This window comes from Cnephaeus nilssonii, assembly GCF_951640355.1.
Source record: "Cnephaeus nilssonii genome assembly, chromosome: 20".
In the NCBI taxonomy this organism is placed as follows: domain Eukaryota; kingdom Metazoa; phylum Chordata; class Mammalia; order Chiroptera; family Vespertilionidae; genus Cnephaeus; species Cnephaeus nilssonii.
The window spans coordinates 39110678-39129661 of NC_137091.1; the positions used below are offsets into that span (position 1 = coordinate 39110678).

Here is an 18984-nt window from a genome sequence, read left to right on the forward strand (position 1 = left end):
AGTGGTTGAGCGTCTACCTATGAACCAGGAGGTCACGGTTCGATTCCTGGCCAGGGCACATGCCCGGTTGTGGGCTCAATCCCCCGTGGGGGCATGCAGGAGGCAGCCGATCAATGGTTCTCTCTCATCATTGATGTTTCTCTCTCTCCCTATCCCTTCCTCTCTGAAATCAATAAAAAAAATTTTTTTTTAAAAGAAACCTTAGCCGAAACCGGTTTGGCTCAGTGGATAGAGCGTCGGTCTGCGGACTGGGGGGTCCCGGGTTCGATTCCGGTGTAGGGCATGTACATTGGTTGCGGGCACATCCCCGGTGGGGGGTGTGCAGGAGGCAGCTGGTCCATGTTTCTCTCTCATCGATGTTTCTAGATCTCTGTCCCTCTCCTTTCCTCTCTGTAAAAAATCAATAAAATATATTAAAAAAAAAAAAAAGAAAGAAACCTTAGATGGGGTCTGTTGATATCAGTCCTATTTTACCAAGGATTCGTGTAGACTCATGGGTTGAGATGGTGAGTCACACCTCGATTGGGTCTTACAACTAAAGATATGAACGGGCATGGACATCGGTGGGAACTGGAGACTCGGAACTCTGGCCCAGTGACACTGCTTCCAGATATGACAGCAGGAGGTGAATCGTGTCTCCCGCTGGGGAAGGATGGGAGGATAAATGCTTTCTATGTCTGTCACTGGGACAGCTAAAGCATGCTGGGCAGAGGCACCTTAAGAATGGGCTTTATGCCCTGGCCGGGTGGCTCAGTTGGTTGGAGCGTCATCCCATACACCAAAAGGGAGTTCAACCCCTGGTCAGAGCACACACCCAGGTTGCAGGTTTAATCCCATCGGGGCATGTGCGAGAGGCAACCAATCGATGTTTTTCCCTCCCTCTCTCCCTCCCTCCCTCTCTTATTCTCTCCCTCCCTTTACAAAATCAATAAAATTTAAAAAAAGAAAAGAAAAAAAGAATGGGCTTTATGAGAGAGCATGTTCTGGGCAGTCAAGGGGCAGACTGTCACTGGCATATAGAGTGCCTCCCCAGACCTTCCAGAATGATCTCTCCAGCCCACAGCCACAGATGAGGGACAGGTCTGAACTCTAAGTGAGAACCATGTGCTCCTGCCCCTCCCCGGCTGTCCCCTTGGACCAAGGCTGGACACCTAACTCCTAAGCTGAGCTGAAGTCCCTTTGAGAATGTCAGCGAACCAATGAACAGAGATGACTGTGGTCTCTAGAATTAGAACGTCACCTAGACTGAGGGTCAGGGCTGCCATTTGAGGCCATGTGTGTTATCACCGAGCCCAGAAACCGGAGGATGGAGACATGCAGAGAACAGCTGAGAAGCGAGACCACGTGGCCCAAGAACCACAGAGCAGCAGTATTTCCTGTCTACATTCCATCAAATACCCCCAGTTCCTTATAATAAAACTAGCTCAAGTGGGTTTCTGTTTCTTAAAAGCAAAAGTTTCAAACGCAGAGAGAGAAAAAGAAGGAGGAGGAAGCGGACGGGTTTGGTAGGAAGAGGGATGATTAAGACATGGAAGGATGGCGGGAGAGCTGAGTGCGTGAGAAAGAGCTGAGGGCGTGGGGCAAGAAGACACACCAGGGAGACTCATGAGGCAAGGAGGGAAGAAAGAGACGCTGGGAGGAGAGAAGGGAATGGGGTTAAGGGGAAGTGTGGTGAGACCAGAGCGAGGAGGTGGAGAGGAAGTAGGACAGAGAAGGAGGCAGCGGAGAGTCAGTGCCGGGCAGAGGGAAGAGCCCGGCGCCCTGGCAGAGGGCAGTACCTGTTGGAGGCTGCTGCTCCAGACACAGTGCTGCCAGCCCCCGTCCGCACCCTTCGAGTCCAGACAGGAGGTGCAGTTGGGCAGGAGGTGACAGGGCGTGGGGCAGGGCAGTGGGGGCGATGATTCCACCGGCATTGGGGACACGTTCAGCAGAGAGTGGCTGAAGCATGTCCAGTCGTAGGTGGGCTGCACGGAGAGGATGCGGCGGGTCTCCCCTAGTGTTGGGGGCATAGTGATTAGAACTGGGATGCTGGGAGCCCTCCTCCCTCAGACCAGGAGTCCAGGCTCCCAGCCCTCCTCCCTCAGACTAGGAGTCCAGGCCCCCAGCCTCTCCTTTCAGGGACCCAGCCTCGGTGTTCACCTGTCCTCTTGAACTGCCGTGTCCACATGCACTTGCCCTCCCTGGTACACTGCTCGCAGTCGGCAGCTCCACACGCAGCCTCCGAGCAGTTCCCTGCCCAGAAGACCTCTCGCTGATTGATCCGACAGTCATTCTCTGAGGTGCAGGACCCGTTGCGCCCGATGCAGGCACCCTCGGGACAATTGGTGCACCACTTACAGCGGGGGACAGATGCCTGGTGGGGGAAGACAGACTCTGTGAGGTCCTCGGGGTCCCCAGCATCCCTCCTGACCCAGCTCCTCCACCCAATCACAGCTGAAGAGGATGCTGGTTCCTGAGCCCCTCCACCTTCCCTCACGCCACTCACCTCTCCATCTCCAGGCTGCAGGGTCCGGGGATGGCGGGCAAGGCACTCACTGCAGGTCCGGAGACGTCGGCATTCCTCAGGGGAATGAGGCATTGGGGAGCAAGCGGGTGCCCCACAGCCCAGCCTGGGGAGACACAAGGCCTTGGCTCCTCACACCCAGCCAGGCTCCGCCCCTCCTCCTCCATCCCCGCCTCCAGGCCCTCTTTATGCCAAACTGCACTCAGCACAAGACTCAGTCCTGCTCCTTCCCCATCCCACCTGCTAATGGTCCCGTGTCCACCGGTCACCCAGGCCAGTGACACTGAACAACACGTCACACCCTCCTGCCCCTCCAGCACCAAGGCTTTCAGCCTCTTGGGTTTCTCTGACCGTCCCCTCCTGCCCACCTCTGCAGCCCTTTGCTCGGTTAGGCCTCTTCCCCTTGCCCTGGCCTCCTGTCTAGTTTCTACCTGCAGCCTTCCCTTGGCACTCCCTCCCTCACAACAGCCCCAGGCTCTCTTTCTGCCCAGGGCTGCCCCTGCCACCTCCTACACAAACCTTTGTGGCTCCCTGTCATTCACAGTGGAGGTCCATAATCCTTTACCCCAAATCTTTGAAAGCCCAGTGCTTCAGAACTCTCCAGATTTCAGAAAAGCAGTGGATGTACGCATTCTTACATAACACCCAATGAGTCAAACCCTCTAATGTTTCTGTAGTAAAGATGGTGGCACATTTAACGGGACAAGTGGAGCCCAATGAGTTGGTGCTAAACCTATGACAGTGAGCTCAGCTTCCCGGCGTGTTCAGCCTCCCAAACTGCAGGTGAGGGGGTCTGTGGACTGGACGGAGCCAGTGCCTCGGCCAAGCTCTGGGGAAGTGCTTTCTGAGCCCACCCCACCCCACTTTCCAGTCTCATGTTCTCCAAACTCAGGTGGTCTTTCCAATATGCCAATCACAGCCCCACCTCTGAAACTGCTGGTGCCAAGTCTCCTGGTCATTTAGGGCCCAGTTCAGACCCAGCTCCTTCAGGTGGTTCCTGAGCCCGTTTCAGGAAGCACTTTTGGATAACGCTCCAGCCCACAAGCAGGACTGCCCCTCGGAGCCCCCCAGCCCGCCCTGCCTGCGATGAGCTGCCCATATTCCCTTGTGAGCTGGCATCCAGCCTGGCCTAGCACAGAACCCCCTTCGGGGAGCACCAGCACCACCCTCCCCTGAGCTGCCAGTCAGCACCATTACCTGTGGGCCTGGTCCCCAGACAAGCAGACCCCGTGGCACCAGCTGCAGGCCCCAGACTGGTTACAAACTTCAGGTGAGGGCAGCAGGCGACAGGGGTCGGGGGGCATGGTCAAGGCCAGCAGGCGGCCCAGGGCCACTCCCCCAAAGCCTCCTGAGATGTACAGGCGGCCCCCCACTGCCGCTACAGCATGGGCCACAGACTCCTCCATCGGGGGCCCCACGGAGGCCTGGCCTGGGGAAAGAGAGAGAACAGGCAGGAGACTCCGGGAAGAGGCCCACACAAAGATACCAGTCAGAGAGGGACACCGAGCAAGCAGTGAGAGAGGCCAAGGAGAGGAAAGACAGTCGGGGCAGGACAGGGAAAGACAGAAAAGGCCAGACAGGGCCAGGGAATCAGACACAGACAGCAAAACACAGCGAGGGAGAGAGACACGGAGAGACAAAAAGGAGCAGCGAGTGGAATTAGGAGCGGAGACGAGTGCTGCAGTTCAGCCCTGACAGTTGTTGTTTTCTTTGTGTAATGCAAGTGCCTGACACTCTGACTGCCAGGCCTCCCTTCCCAAGAGGCCCCTGCTCCCAGGAAGGCTATCTGGAGTCACGCATGGCCGCCCAGGACCAGGTCGATAGAGCCAGATCTGTTTTAGAGAACTTGGCTGACTTCAAATCTGACTGTGTGAGCTACTTGTTTGTTTTCTGCTCTTAGGTTTTAAATTCACCAATAATGAGTGAGCCAGTAGAAATCCTAGGCCCCCACCACAGACCCCAATAAAAGCAGCAAAATGAACTTTTCTAAGAAAAAAAAAAAAAGGAAGGAGGGCATCCCCTTGGGTCTTTAGATACCATGGAGGCGACAGGAGCTTTGCCTGAGAGTCTGGAGGGACCCATGTGACTCCTAATGAGCAGGGGTCCCAGGCCGGGGGCTCGCAGGGACAGCAATGGACTTACGGGTGAGGTCAGGCAGCAGCCAAGAGTTGCAGTTGACCTGGTAGAGCAGCACATCGCTGCTGAACTCATCAGGGTCCGAGCGTCCCCCCAGGACCACCATGGTGTCCCCTAGCAGCGCTGAGGCGTGGAAAAGTCGGGGGCGGGGCTGTAGGGGAGACAGGTGGCCTGTCAGAGCCCACAGTCCTCTGCTCCCTCTCTCAGCCCACCGGCCACCCTGATTCTCCCTACACCCCAGCCCACCCAGTGAACCTGCCTCAGATCTCACCTCCTTCCTCAGGAAACCTCCCTCCCTCCTCAGCAGGCCCCAGAGCCACCTCCTTTTCCTGCTCCCACATCCTGTGCTCTGTGAGCTGGCAGCCCAGCCTGGCCGAGCACAGAGCCCCTTCGGAGAGAACCAGCACCGCCCTCCCCTGAGCTGTCAGTCAGTCAGCTCCGTTACCCGTGGGCCTGGCCCCTGGACAAGCAGCCCCCGGCACCAAGTGCAGGCCCCAGACTGGTTACAAGCTACTCCCCAGGAGCTAGCCCAGACTGCTGGAAGCGGGCGTCCCCTTTTCATGTAACCTCACCAGCTGGGCTGGGGGCATCTGTGAAGGACTTGGGAGTATGTGGGGTGGATGGAAAACGCAATTGTCTCTACCAGCACATCTGAGGTTGCAAGTTCTCCCACACCCCTCTCTTTGGGCCTTGAAGGCAGGAGGTGCAAGGAGCTTCAGAGCCCCAGTTCCAGATGGGGAGGCCAGGGAGGGGGAGGGGCCTGCCAGGGCTGCACCAAGAGTGGGGAGGAGCAGAACCCAGGCCTCGGAACTCCTGGTCTAGGATTCTTTCTTCCAAGCCAGGGAGGGAGCAGGGGAGACTTGGGATGCCACAGCTCAGTTCAGGGGACTGTGAAGAAGGGGGAGTAGGAGTCCAGGGGTGAACTAGTCCTGGATCATTGGGATAGGGAGGACCCCTCCGGGAGGGCCCCTCCCTGCCACCCACTACATCCATCTGTCTAGACCACCTTTTCTGACCTTTGCCCCCTGAGAAGGGGCCAGCAGGCTCCAGGTTCGGTCAGGACAGTGCAGGGAGTAGAGCTCGGGGGATGGGGCCGCCAGCTCCACGTGGAAGCGAAAACCCCCAAACACGTAGAGAGAGTCAGTGGCCTCGTGGTACACAGCAGAATGACCATAGAGACCTGGGGGGCGGCGGGGGGGCGGATAGAGTGAGAACAGAGGCTGGGGACGGCCTGGGGATCAGGAAGGCCCCCACCTTCCTGGGCTCCCCTTCTCATGACCACACCTTCCCAGGCCCTGAGGCCACCGACTCAGGAGCCCTTCCCAACCCCTCTCTCTCCCTTGAGTTCAAAGGATAACCATCAGAGGCTCTGGGGAAGGGAAGAGGGGGACCGGGGTGGCCAGAATGTCCTGGGGACAGTGACCAAAGAACAGAAGGAGAGGAGGAGAAAGGAGATTATCTGAGGGACAGTGATCTGGGGAGAGGAGATGGTGACCTGCGTTACTGGACAGGAAGAGGGCAGCTTTTCATGGAGTCAAGGGGAGGGTGTTAGAGACACTGAGCGTCTCATTCTCAAGAGATGGTACCTGAGAACCCGGGCAGGGGGCAGGGGACAACAGGGAGATAACAAGGTATGAGGGCAGTGGCCATGGAGTATGGGAGTGGATGAGAGCCTGCTGTGCTCTCCTGTCCCTAGCCCCACCTGTGGGGGGTGTCCCACTCTGAGCTCCGGATACCCAGGTGCCAGTCGCCAGCTGGTACTCGAGCAGCTGCTGGTTGAAGCCATTCTCAGGAGAGTAACCGCCCACCAGGAGCAGAGACAGGCCTCTGCGCGCAGTGAGGGTATGACCAGCGACAGCTGGAAGTTCCACAGTCTGAGGGGCCTGAGAGACAGAGGGCAGAGGTCATGGGAGCCCAGAGGTCAGGGGTCATCTTGAGGGTAGAAGTGAGACTCAAAACTCCCCCACACTCCGCTTGAACTCGCTAAGGAGATAGTGAGCTGCTGGGGCTGGTCATACCATAGGCCCTCCGACCGGCCCTGGGCCCAGCAGGAGTGCAGCAGGCCTGTTCCCACGCCGGCCTCTCACTCCATAGGCTGGCCCACCAGGGCATCAAACCCCTTGACCAGACCAGCTGGGGAACACAATGTGACCCAGACGGCCAATGAAACTCAATGCTGGGACCTGTGCTGGGGCCCAGGGAGGAAGCCGTGTCCTCTGGGGAAGAAGCCGGCAGGAGCTCCCTGGTCTCTTAGCAGAGCCCGGTTTTAGGGCTTGGGGGTGGGAGACATGCTCACCTTCTCCTGCCGCCACTGTAGGGTGGTGAGGTTGAGGACCCAGAAGTCTCGGGCGATGCCCCCAGCCGTGAGCCCCCCCATCAAGTACATGGCACCACGGCCAGCGGGCACATAGGCAGCTGCATGGAAGGAACGGGGTGAGGGGCCTGGGCCCCCGTCCTCAGCTCCTGCCAGCATCTGTGTCCACCTCCACTCACTCACTGAGTACCTGGAGCCGACACAAAAAGGCAGCCTCACTGTCCAGTCATCCCAGCACCCCTGGGTGACCCCACACTTGGCAGATATCCCAGCATCCCCTGGGGTGACCCTCCTATGACAGTCACCAGGGTAACACCACCCAAGTAAGTATCCATCCCTGAGGTGAACTTGCTGTGACAAGTGTCACAGTGTCCTTTGGAGTGTCCTTTTCTGCATCCCCCTGAGGGACTCTTATGTGACAGATATCTCAGCATCGCTGAGGTGACCTCTCTCTCATTTAGGTATCCCACCTCCCCAGGGCAGTTCTCACCTGTACAGGTTTCCCAGCAGCCCCTGGGGGAGGCCCAGGCCCCCAAACATCCACAAGGTGGCATCAGGTCCCTCCACCATGGTGTGCCCCAGGCGGTGCAGGAAGCGGCTAGCAGTGTCCTGAGGGGGGGGGGGGGGGCATGAGGGGTGGGGCTAAGGTCATGACAGTATCAGGCTGAATATCGGGTCTGGGGAGTGGTCCAGGAGCGGAGGAGGGAGAATGATCCAGGCTGTGTGGAACCTCCCCAGAAACAGCTGCCACCACTCACGGCTGAGAGGCGGCTGTCCATGAGGGTCTCCCAGACCAGCTGTCCGCCGTCCAGCTTCGTGGCGCAGTCGGGGCCCCCGAAGCCCTCGGCACAGATGCACACGCCCAGACTCTGGGGGACAGAAGAAGGAAGCTCGGCGGGAGCCCTGAGCACCACCCTGTCCCACCTAACTCACCCCATCCCACCTGTACCTGGTTACAGGTCCCTGCCCCGTTGTGGGCATTGCAGTTTTCAGGACACAGAGCCATGCGACAGTGTGGGCCAGCCCAGCCCTGGGGACAGCGGCAGAGGCCAGCACCTGCGGCCCCATCCTGGGGCACACACTCCTGGGGAACAGGGCAGCTCCCAGGGCCCCCCGACCCACAGCGGGCAGAGCCCACTGAAGCGTTGAAGCCCCAGGACGAGGAGCCGTTGGCCTCCCAGTGCAACACGAGCAGCCCTGTTGGGAGAGAGGCCAGAGGCATGGAGCAAGGCCAAGGTCCAGGCGCGGCTCCATCCCCAGGTTTTGAGAAAAACCCATGTAATTGGGCAGGGAAGCCAGCCACCCGATCATCTATAGTCACTGCACCCCTCTCCCTAGTCCAGCCCATCAAGTTCCATTGGTTTTAAAACCTAAATTTCTCTCCTGTTCACCCACTGCTTACCACTTCCTCAGTTGTCTGGCCTGGCCACCAGCACCACCCCCAACTAGCCTTCAACTCTGCCCTTCAGTCATCCCACGTGATCCTTACAAAACATGAATCTGAACCTGTCACTCGCAAGCTCCAAACCTTCCGCAACTCCCTATTGTTCTTTCATAAAACCAAGTCTCCTTAAAAAGATGTGGGGGGCGGAGGAGGAGGAAGGGGGCGGGGGACGCAGGAATTAATGATATGTAAAAAATGAGTCAAAGTTATATTGGGGAAAAAAAAAAAAAAAGGCCCTGCAAGCCCTCTGACGTCATCGCCTTCCCCTGGCCCTCTGGCTCCAGCTCCAGGCCCTGCTCCCACTCCTCAGGGCCTAGGCACCTGCTAATCCTCCCCTGAGGAGCCCTCCTTCCCCACACCGCCCCCTTCAGGCCTCAAATGAGACTTCACCTCTGCACAGAAACTCTCCAAAGACTCCCCAGACAGGCCAGGCACTCTTCCACTTCCGTCCGTCCCTCCCTATTCTGAGTGAACTTTGATGTCCTCCCCTCACACACACACACACACAGTGAACCAGGAAGGCAGCCCTGTGCCTTGTTCACTGCTGCAACCTTAACCTCTAGCTCAGGCCTGGCTCACGGCAGGTGCTCCGTAAATACTTGGTGAGTGAAACGAAATGAGGGGCCCTCAGTCCTTCGCTCACTGTGAGGGGTCTGGGTTGCCAGTACAGCTCTGCCTCTCTCTCCCAGCCTTGGAGGCCCTCTGATTTGCAGTATGAAAGGAAGCATTTCCAGACTTGGGCCCTTAACTGCCAGGGGTAACAAATTATTCCTAGTGCATTTCCATCAGCCTGAGCTGGGCTTCCCTCAGCCCTGCTGGTGAGGCCTGGCTGTGGGGCTGTCCTGTGCATTGTAGGATAGAGCAGCACCTCTGGCCTCTACCCATGAGATGCCAGTAGCACCCCCACACGTGACCACCAGCTACATGCCCCGAGGACATAATCAGCCCTGGCAGAGAATCGAGGCTGAGGAGATGCTCAGGGCCCTCACACCGCCCTTCTGTGTGCCCAAAGACACATCCGCTTGGCCCTCTCTCCAGAGGCAGCCCAGCAATACTCCATTTGCCTCTCAGCTGAAGACACGGAGACCCACAGGTGGCAAGGGGTTGCCTCATCCAGCAAGTCAGTGGCAGAGTGGGGCTGGGTCTTAAGTCCACCTTGGTCAGCAAGATGCAGGGGAGCAAGGGATACACAGCCCAGGACAGAGGCACCCCCTCCCTAGTCCCCATACCAGATAGGGCCTGTACAGTGAGGGGCCTGTCCCGCCGCTGGCCGCAGAAGGCAGCAATGAGGCTACGGTCCGACTGCACAACACCGGTGTCCAGGAAGCGTGGGAAGCCATCAAAGGCCAGCACGTAGCTCAGCTGGAGGGGTGCAGAGCCGAGGATTAGGGGATGATGAGGATGAGAAAGAGGGATGCTTGGGGTCTGGGAGGAGGAGAGGACAATCTGAGACAGGGAAGTGGGCTGTTTGAACATACTGGGCAGACTGTCAAACTGTGGCATGGAGACCACCATTCCCCCTCCTGTGTTGACAGCAGACATGGCTAATCAATCAGACACTCTCACCTGGTGCCGCTTTCTCAATACACGGCTCCTGGTGGCCACTACCAGCTGGTGAGAGCTAGCATACACCGCACATTTACCAGGCTGTACTGAGGAAGGCAGTTTGAGGATCTGGGGGTTGGAGACTTGGAGTCCAGGAAACAAGAGGTGATCTGGTAAATGGGAAGGTCTTTGGGCTGGGGGTTGAGGGACTAGAGTTTGGGGTTTGAAGGATAAAAACTGGGATGATGGGGGTCAGGGTCTGTCGAAGGAGTCCCACTGGGTGGGGAAGACAGAGGTCTGAACCCTAGAACCCTGAGCTCACCGTGCAGGGGGTGCTGCTGTCGGGGGAGAAGGTGAGGGTGAGTGGGGGACAGAGGGTCCCAGGAGCACAGGGCTGTAGCACCTCAGTGGCCGAAACAACCCACACACAATATGAAAGGCCTGGCCCGGCTCTCACTGCCCCACCACCTGGAGGCAGCAGCCCCCCAACCCGGCGTGAGCCCAGTGCCACCGAGGACACGTTGGTGAGGAGGGCGCGGCCCCCACACTCCCGGAAGCAGGAGCCACCGGCCCTGGGGAGATGGAGAAGAGCCAGTGTCAGACCAGTCCTGCCTCCCCCACAGGCCCCTCACCCTACCCCACCTGTCCGGCCCCTGGCTCACCGGGGGTCCCCATAGTAGCCGGGGATGCAGAGCTGGCAGTGAGCACCTTCGGTGTGGTCCTGGCAGAAGCAGAGCCCGCTGAGGTTGTCGCAGTGGCCACGGCGTGGGTCCCCATGCCCATTGCACTGGCACGGCCGGCAGCCGCCTGAGCCCGTGGCGTTGCCAAAGCTGCCGGGCCGGCACCGTTCGCAGTGCTCCCCCCAGGTCCAGTCTGCAGAGACCCCAGCAGGCAGGACAGAGAGTCAGGGACAAGGGTGGAAGGAGCCTGCCCAACGGGCTCACCTGACCCCTGACCTCACCACGCTGCTTCAAAGGAGGGTAACCAAGGCCCGGACTTGGGGGAATAGCAAGTCCTAAGAGTGGGGACTAAGCCCCACCAATGAGATGAGTGCCACTGAGCAGGTCAGGGGTCAGGAGCAGGTCAGGAGTCAGGAGGACCCCGAGCTGGAAGAGGGGACACTGAAGCCCACGCAGAGAAAAGAAAACTGGAACCCCGAGGAGGCTCCCTTGAGGCCAGTCCGGGGGTGTCTGGGAGGAGGGCAGCTCACCCTGGCACTCATCGCAGAAGCCAGGCCCCCGCTTTCGGCAATGGCTGTGAAAGTTGCAGCCACAGTCTCTGGAGCAGCGGGGGCCGGGGGGTCCCGGGGCAGGCGTGGGCGGGGGCAGATCCGACGTCCAGCCCAGGTCACACACGCAGGTGAAGTCAGGGGGTCCACTGCACACACCATGGCCGCAGTCCTCCAGGCACCTGAGGGGCCGTGGCAGGGGTGGGGGAAGGGCTGGGCAGGCCCAGAGTGCCCGAGGCATCCCCTGCCATCCCATTCCACCCCATCATCTCCAGAGCAACACCATCACAAGCTACTGCCCGTTCCACTGGTCCTAGACCACGTGGATGGCCTTGTCTCCAAGGTAACCCCATCACACGTGGGAACTCCTGTCTCTATAGTAACCACACATCACTACTCGTGATCTGTTCTCTATGAAAACCCCTTTTCAACTTGGTTCTCCTCCATCTCCATGGCAACTCTGAAGACTACTAGTACATGGGTGACCTGCCTCCACAGTAAGTAGTGTCACACTGGGGACCCTGCCACTCCAATGAGGACCTAGTCTGCAAGGTAAAAACCTGAGGCTCACTGGGATGCTGGTTCCACAGGAGGGATTCCGGCACCACGATCACTTCCTCCTCCCATCTCCACATGCCCCAGCCCTGGGGCAGCATCTCCATGGAAACCCATGCCCCACTCACGTGCGATTGCAGTATGTGATGCCATCACCCTGGTAACCTCGCTGGCAGTGACACTCGTAGCTGAGGGGCGTGTTCAGGCAGGTCGCCCGCAGGTGGCACCGTGCCAGGCCCAGGCGACACTCATCCACATCAGGACAGCGGGCATACGCCCAGCGGGCAGGGAGCGCCACGGACAGCCCCAGGCCCTCGCCCACCCACAGGGAGCAGTTACCCCCACCCAGGGGCCCGGAGAAGTCCCCCTGGAGGCACCTGGAGGGTGGGAGATTGAAGAAGGTGGTGGAGCGGGAGGAGATGATAAAGAAACAAGAGATGGAAACAGTTACAAGGAGAGAGAAAGCCAATCAGAGAGAGAGAGAGAAATATAAATATGGAGAGAGAGAAAGGAGAAATGGACGCAACAGAGGGAAAGCAAGAGTAGTCAAACAAAAACGATGGTGAAAGGCAGAAGCGAGACAGAGACCGGGACACAGTGAAAGGAGAGACGGAAACAGAAGGTCAAGAAGAAGGAAGGAAGGACAATGAGAGAAAACAAGTCCCAGAAGCAGGGACAGAGTGGAGAGGGAGAAGAGAGAAAAACTAAGAGAAGTGGGGAGGGAGAGAAACAGAGATGATGGTAAGGAAAAGGCAGAGAGGCAGAGAAACAGGGCAGCCGTTAGAATTAGGGCCTGGAGAGCTGCCCACCCCATCCTGCCCATCCTCCTGCCCCCCCCCCCCCGCCCAGGCTCACCGCCCCAGCGTGGGGTTGTCCTCGTTGCCGCACCAGCCACACTCGTGGCTCTGCAGACACTCGTGGCAGGTCTGGAAGCGGTCACAGCTCCGGCACCGGGGCTCTGAGTGCACGCTGCCGGGCGGCAGGGGTGGAGGGTGTCAGAGCCCAGCCACCCCCGCCTCTCCACCCTCCCCTCCAGGAGCCCACTACCCACCCTGACCGCACCTGTCATCCCAGCCTCGGCAGCCCCCGTATGGGTACCGGGCCAGGTAGGCCGCAAACAGAAAGCAGGTGTGGGTGGACTGGCACCAGGCGCACTGGCTTGAGTTGGCCAGGCAGTCGTCACAGGTCAGGCGCCTGGGGGTGAGGAGTGAGGACTGGGTCACGCCATGGCTGGTCTGTACACACACGCCCACACCTGCTCCCTGGGCCCAGTGGGGCTCACTGGCTGCAGAGCGGGGGACACTCCTCGGGGCTCTTCAGGGCACCCTGACCCCGGCCTCGCCGGCTGCATGCTGCGTCCCCTTTGCGGTTGGTGCTCTGATGCCACTCACAGAAGGGGTCCTGGGGGTTGGAGAAGTAAGAGCCCAGCTTAGCCCTCTGCTTCCCTCACCTACCCAGCCCCTAAGACCACCCCTCCAAGCCCCCTACCCTCTCCCACTGCCTGCCTCTCCAGACTTTCCCCTTCAGCCAGCAACATCCATGGCTTCTGCCTGCCCAGCACCCTCTCGTGTTTTGGGCACAAGAATCCCTTTGAATGGTCGAGTGGGGGGCGAACGCAATCCTTGGGACCCAGAGGTAGGCAAAGGGCCACCCCCACCCCTGGCCTCACTGACTGATCCTAGAGCTGGCACAAGACCCAACCAGAGGCAGTAAAATGCACTTCGGGGACCCCTGTTGACCTGGGGGTGACAGTGGGTGGGGACAGAAAGGCACTCTTTCCACTTGGCTGAGCGAGGAATGCAAGACTGGAGCCCTGGGGCTCCCTTGCCATGCCCCAGGAATGACCCTCCAGGGAAACCATGGCCTGAAGGCCTACCCTTGGACTCTGCCGCCCAAGCCGATAAATGCCCTTCTGGTGAAGAGGTGACCCGTGGGGTTTTCTGGCCCCTAAAGTCCTGACTGCCAGGAGCCCCCTCTCCAGTCCCTCTCCTCTGCTCCCCACCTGGCTCTTGTCTACAGATCAAAGACAACGGCCCCAGCTACGTCCCCATACTGCCACCGTAGGGACCCTTGGCTGCCCATGTCAGCCCTGGGGGCGCCTCTTCCCCAGTCCCCAGCTTTGGTTGCCTCCAACTGGAAACTGTCCCCTCAGTGGCCTGGCAGGAACCTGGGTGCAGGCGTGGCAGTCACGATGCTCCTCACAGAGCGGGCAGAGGGCAGGCACCAGCACCAGCAAGGACCCGCGGGCCGCACTGTCCATGCAGTGAGCCCCACTCTGGCGCAGGTGGCAGGTGGAGCTGGCCAGGCACCAGCCGCAGCCCTGGTCGGCCAGGCAGCCCAGGCAGGAGGAGTAGGAGGCGCAGGCCGTGGAGCGGTAGGGTTCCAGGAAGAAGAAGGAGATCTCCTGGGGGAGGAGGCAGAGGAAGTCAGGGGCCCATGCTCCAACCTGAGGGTCAGGAGTCAAGGTTTGAAGTAGGGATCAGAGTTTGGAGCTAAAGACTTAAGTGTGTAGAGACAATATTGAGAAGTGAGGCATGTACAAAGTCAGAATTTAGGCCACTAGCAGACAAAAGGGGATCAGTATTTGAAACATTCTAGAGATTAGAGGTCAAAGTATGAAGGGCAGAGTCAGGGGCAGTGGGGTCAGGGAAGGAAGAGGTACAGAGGTGGGCAGGGGTCAGAATATCAGGTGAGGTCAGGTCAGAGTCTGGGGGTCAGGGAGCGGAGTCTGGAGGGTGCAAGGTGAGTCCAGAGTTCAGAAGCCAAGGTTTGTGGCCTGGGGTTCAGAAATCCCAGAGGATCCGACGCCTGGGTCTGGGTACTCACACTGCCACCTGGCACTCCAGTCCGGTCCCACAGCAGCGTGAGCTCGCTGTGCCCAGGGCCCGCCGAGCCATTGAGCTGGCCCCGGATCTCCACCGCGTACTTGTGGCCCCGGCCAGGCAGTGGGAAGAGACGAGCAGATCCTGGGCGCTGTAGCCGCCTCGTCTCTTTCTCCTGCTGCGCCACCCAGCGCCCCACTTCCTCCTGCAGTAGGGAGAGGACAGACAGGGGTGAGGACAGACGGGCCTCAGGACTTGCCACAGCCCCATCTCTGAGAGCTTCAAACCCACCTCGCAGCCACCTCCTCCTGGGAAGAGGAGGGGCGCCTCAGGGCTCCTTAGATTCCGAGAACCTCCAAGTGCCTCCAAATGCACCAGGGACCCTCCTCCTCCTCAGGGGAATCTGACGTGGTAAGACACACCTTCCCCACCCTCTTCAAAATTTCCCAAACTGTGTTCACAAGTGAACACTCCATGGCCCTCCCTCCACTAAGGATACATCTCCTCCCCAGTCTTCCCTGCACCACACATCCCCTCCCCCGTATGGACCATGAACAACCCTCTGATGTCCCCGGCACCCTCACCATGTTCTCTGGGTCAGGGCCACGGGCCATCCGGGCCAGGACGTGTAGGCGCTGGGCCCGGGCCCACACAGCCACGTCCTCAGCCCCTGGCCCGCCGGGCCCTCCCGGAAGCAGTGGGTGGATGAAGCCACGATAGACTAGTGACACGTCGGTCTCTGGGCTGGGTGTCAGGGTGATGGTTGTGCTGCGGACAATCAAGACCTGTGCCAGTGGGGAAGGGTATGAATGAGTGCCTCTGTGCATGGCCCACAGTCCCCACACCCCTCAGGCCACATCAGAGCTAGAAAAGATCAGGCAATGCCCTAACCAGTTTGGCTCAGTGGATAGAGCGTTGGCCTGCGGACTCAAGGGTCCCAGGTTCGATTCTGGTCAGGGGCGTGTACCTTGGTTGCGGGCACATCCCCAGTGGGGGGTGTGCGGGAGGCAGCTGATCGATGTTTCTCTCTCATCGATGTTTGTAACTCTCTATCTCTCTCTCTTCCTCTCTGTAAAAAATCAATAAAAGCCAAAACTGGTTTGGCTCGGTGGATAGAGCGTCGGTCTGCGGACTGAAAGGTCCCAGGTTCGATTCCGGTCAAGGGCATGTACCTTGGTTGCGGGCACATCCCCGGTAGGGGGTGCGCAGGAGGCAGCTGGTCGATGTTTCTCTCTCATCGATGTTTCTAGCTCTCTATCCCTCTCCCTTCCTCTCTGTAAAAAATCAATAAAATATATTAAAGAAAAAAAAAGAAAGCAAAAAATCTACCATTGAAAAAAAAATCAATAAAAAATATATTAAGAAAAAAAGGATGTGGTAGTATAGTGTGGATAATATACTACTTTTTGTGCAAGACAGAAAAATGATTAAAAGTCACACTTATGCCCTAGCTGGAATCAAACCATGACCTCCTGGTTCATAGGTCAATGCTCTACCACTGAGCCACACTAGCTGGGCTTTTTAAAATATGTTTTTATTGATTTTAGAGAGGAAGAGAGAGGGAAAAAAACATCAATGTGAGAGTGAAACATTGATCAGCTGTCTGCCGCACCTACTCTGATGGGGATGGAGCCCACAACCTGGACCTGTTGGTGCATGGGACAATGCTCAGCCCACTGAGCCACAGGGGCCAGGGCTACCACAATTTTAAAAACATTTTTAAAATGTTTTTAACTCAGTAAGGAAAATCAGACCCTTGAAAGTAGAGACTTACAGGGTAAACACATAAGTGGTAAAGATCTATGGAAAACAAACACCCCAGGACCAGCCCTTCAACACTCCATCCCCAGCTCCCCACCTTGTCAGGCTGGGAGGCGTTGGGTGGCTGTTGGAAGGTGAGGAGGTGCAGGCCAGGCAGGAAGCTCTGGGTGACGCAGGCCTCCAGGGATGTGACGAAGACAGGTGCAGGCCCCCACCAGCCCACGGTGCCTGAGATCTGCTCTCCTCGGCAGTGGGCCTGCTCTGTAAGGACAGGAGGGGGGGGGTCAGTGTGGGGTGTAGCACTGCCCCTCCCACACTTCCACTGGTCACTCACCAGGCCGAGGGAGGCAGCTCTCATTGTGCACGCACCAGCCCAGGGCACCAGGTCCCCGGGGAGGAGCTGCAGGGCTGCTGAAGGCCAGGCAGGCCTGGCAGTCACCCAGGAGGCGCCCCAGGCCCAGGCAGCTGGCAGCCAGACACTGCAGGAAAGGAAGGGGACAGGAGTCCTTGTTCACCGGGGTTTATGAGATCTGGAAAGGGCTACGGATTGAGGAGTTTTGGAGTAGAACGGATCAGGAAATTGGAGAAGGGAACTGAAAGCCAATTAGAATGGAGAAAGTTGAAGAGGACAGGGCCTGGGGATATGGGTACAGGTAAGTTCAAAAGGATTGGGGGAAGGGTCAAAGTTTAGGGGTCAGCAATCAGGAATCAGGGATGCTGATCTTAGATGGGAAACAAGTCTCCCGTGTGTGAGTGTGTGTGTGGGGGGGGTCCTTCTTCACATGGTTTCAGCAGAGGGAGACACTGAGGGCTGGTCTCTGTGCGAGGCGGGAGTGTGAGGACAGCTACTCACAGCCCCCGAGGGGGTCCCAGGAGGCAGTGCAGCTTGGCAGGACCCTTGACACCAACTGCATTCGGGGTCTCGAGAGCAGACACTGTGGTCCGTGTACATGGAACAATAGTCCAAATGGTACTGTGGAGAGATGGGGGTGGAGGGTGGGGCGCCTCAGACAGGCCTGTTCCTATATTCCCACTCATTTTGATTATCCCAGGGAACCCCGACTGCTCAGCACCTTGAGGATCCCGATCCAATCCTCTTCCAGTGCCAGGAACCACCGCCCCTCTGCCTCCATTCCTCCTCCCCGGAACCTGGGAACCAACATCCCTCCTCTTATGGACCTAGGGACTCCCCTACTTATCCCAAGGACTCCCAACTTTCTCATCTGTGGGAACCATGCCACCTCCTCCCCAGCCACCCTCTCCCTATCACCCCAATACTCACGTCTGGGGCAGGCGCCTGGAACACAAAGGGGGGCACCTTGTAGGCCATCAAATCCCCACGGGGCCGGCCACTGTACCCACCAGCCACCAACAGGACACTGCCACCAAGCACAGCTGCCACATGTGAATACCGACCACTGGGAGGCGCTGCTCGGCCTAGAAGAATACAGACCCCCACCAAGGACATGGGATCCCCAAACCCCCTCCCTCCTGCATAGCTCCCCTGCCCAGAGGACGACACCTGGCTCTCCTTTCTCTCCTCTGGCCTCCCGTATCCTACACGAGCCACCTTTCAGACAGAGTATGATCTCTAGGGTCAGAAAACTTGGGTTCGCCCTGGCTGGTTTGGCTCAGTGGATAGAGCGTCAGCCTGCGGACTGAAGGGTCTCAGTTCAATTCCAATCAAGGGCACATGCCTGGGTTGCGGGCTTGATCCCCAGTAGGGGGCATGCAGGAGGCAGCCGACCAATGATTATCTCTCATCATTGATGTTTCTATCTTTCTCTTCCTCTCTGAAATCAATAAAAATATATTTTAAAAAAAGTAAAAGAAAACTTGGGTTCAAATCCTGGGTCTAACATTTACTTGGGTTTAAATCATGGATCAACTACTGACTAGCAGGGTAGCCTTGGGCAAGAAACTCGATGTCTCTCAGATTCTGTGTTCTCTGCCCTTAGGGAGCTGCCTGGCTCTCACCTGCTTTTTGTCTGCCTGGCAATGGCCTCCCTTGTGGTGACAGCCTCTGATTTTCCCCCAGAAAACAACCTTCTCCCTCTTCCAGTCCACAAGGTTCAAGTCAAGCCATACCTGCTTCGGGCAAAAGTGGGGCTTTAGCCCAGGCTTATCAGTGTCAGTGATTAGTTCAGGATGGAACTCAATTCCTACAATTCTTGCAGGGGAAACACTCTCTTCCCTCTGGGAATTTTTTTAAAATATGCTTTTATTAATTTTAGGAAGGAACAAGAGAGAAATATGGTTGAGAAAGATATATCGATCGGCTGCCTCCTGCATGCCCCCTACTGGGGATCTAGCCTGCAACCTGGGCATGTGCCCTGACTGGGAATCAAACCTCCACCTCTCGGCGCATGGGACAACGCTCAACAAACTTAGCCACACCGGCAGGGCCCCTCTGAGCATTTTAAAGGGGTAAAATATCATCCAAGAGCTGCTGGTGACCATCTACAAAAGGAAAGCTGGCTGGAGACTGAAGTGAACTCAGCCAAGAACTGGAGAGAGAAATGGCTAATGCCATTATGTGAGCACCTGGATCCAGCCCAACCTGAAGCTGGCCAGAGTTTTCACTCAAGTTAGCCAAGAAATTCTCCCTTTTGCTTAAGCTGGTTGGGTTAGATTTCTGTCACAACCCAGAGTCCTGATCGAAGGTAAGTGGTTAGT

The 18984-nt window shown here is 57.9% G+C and overlaps 1 protein-coding gene across 1 annotated transcript in view; it reads right to left on the bottom strand.

Annotated features, from left to right (window-relative positions):
- The window catches only part of MEGF8 (multiple EGF like domains 8), a 41800-nt gene that overhangs the window by 11935 nt on the left and 10881 nt on the right, over window positions 1–18984 (bottom strand). The window contains exons 9-34 of the mRNA XM_079800007.1: window positions 17591–17745; window positions 17162–17281; window positions 16643–16787; window positions 16406–16569; window positions 15132–15332; window positions 14552–14752; window positions 13893–14129; window positions 13008–13126; window positions 12788–12919; window positions 12581–12694; window positions 11854–12102; window positions 11153–11352; window positions 10605–10815; window positions 10265–10514; window positions 9627–9759; window positions 7903–8150; window positions 7712–7822; window positions 7444–7562; window positions 6936–7143; window positions 6342–6522; window positions 5656–5819; window positions 4646–4790; window positions 3701–3932; window positions 2486–2609; window positions 2140–2353; window positions 1779–1993 (exon numbers count right to left, since the gene is read on the bottom strand). Coding sequence (XP_079656133.1) covers window positions 1779–1993; window positions 2140–2353; window positions 2486–2609; window positions 3701–3932; window positions 4646–4790; window positions 5656–5819; window positions 6342–6522; window positions 6936–7143; window positions 7444–7562; window positions 7712–7822; window positions 7903–8150; window positions 9627–9759; window positions 10265–10514; window positions 10605–10815; window positions 11153–11352; window positions 11854–12102; window positions 12581–12694; window positions 12788–12919; window positions 13008–13126; window positions 13893–14129; window positions 14552–14752; window positions 15132–15332; window positions 16406–16569; window positions 16643–16787; window positions 17162–17281; window positions 17591–17745 — 4592 coding nt within the window. The remainder of the gene's footprint in view (window positions 1–1778; window positions 1994–2139; window positions 2354–2485; window positions 2610–3700; window positions 3933–4645; window positions 4791–5655; window positions 5820–6341; window positions 6523–6935; window positions 7144–7443; window positions 7563–7711; window positions 7823–7902; window positions 8151–9626; window positions 9760–10264; window positions 10515–10604; window positions 10816–11152; window positions 11353–11853; window positions 12103–12580; window positions 12695–12787; window positions 12920–13007; window positions 13127–13892; window positions 14130–14551; window positions 14753–15131; window positions 15333–16405; window positions 16570–16642; window positions 16788–17161; window positions 17282–17590; window positions 17746–18984) is intronic.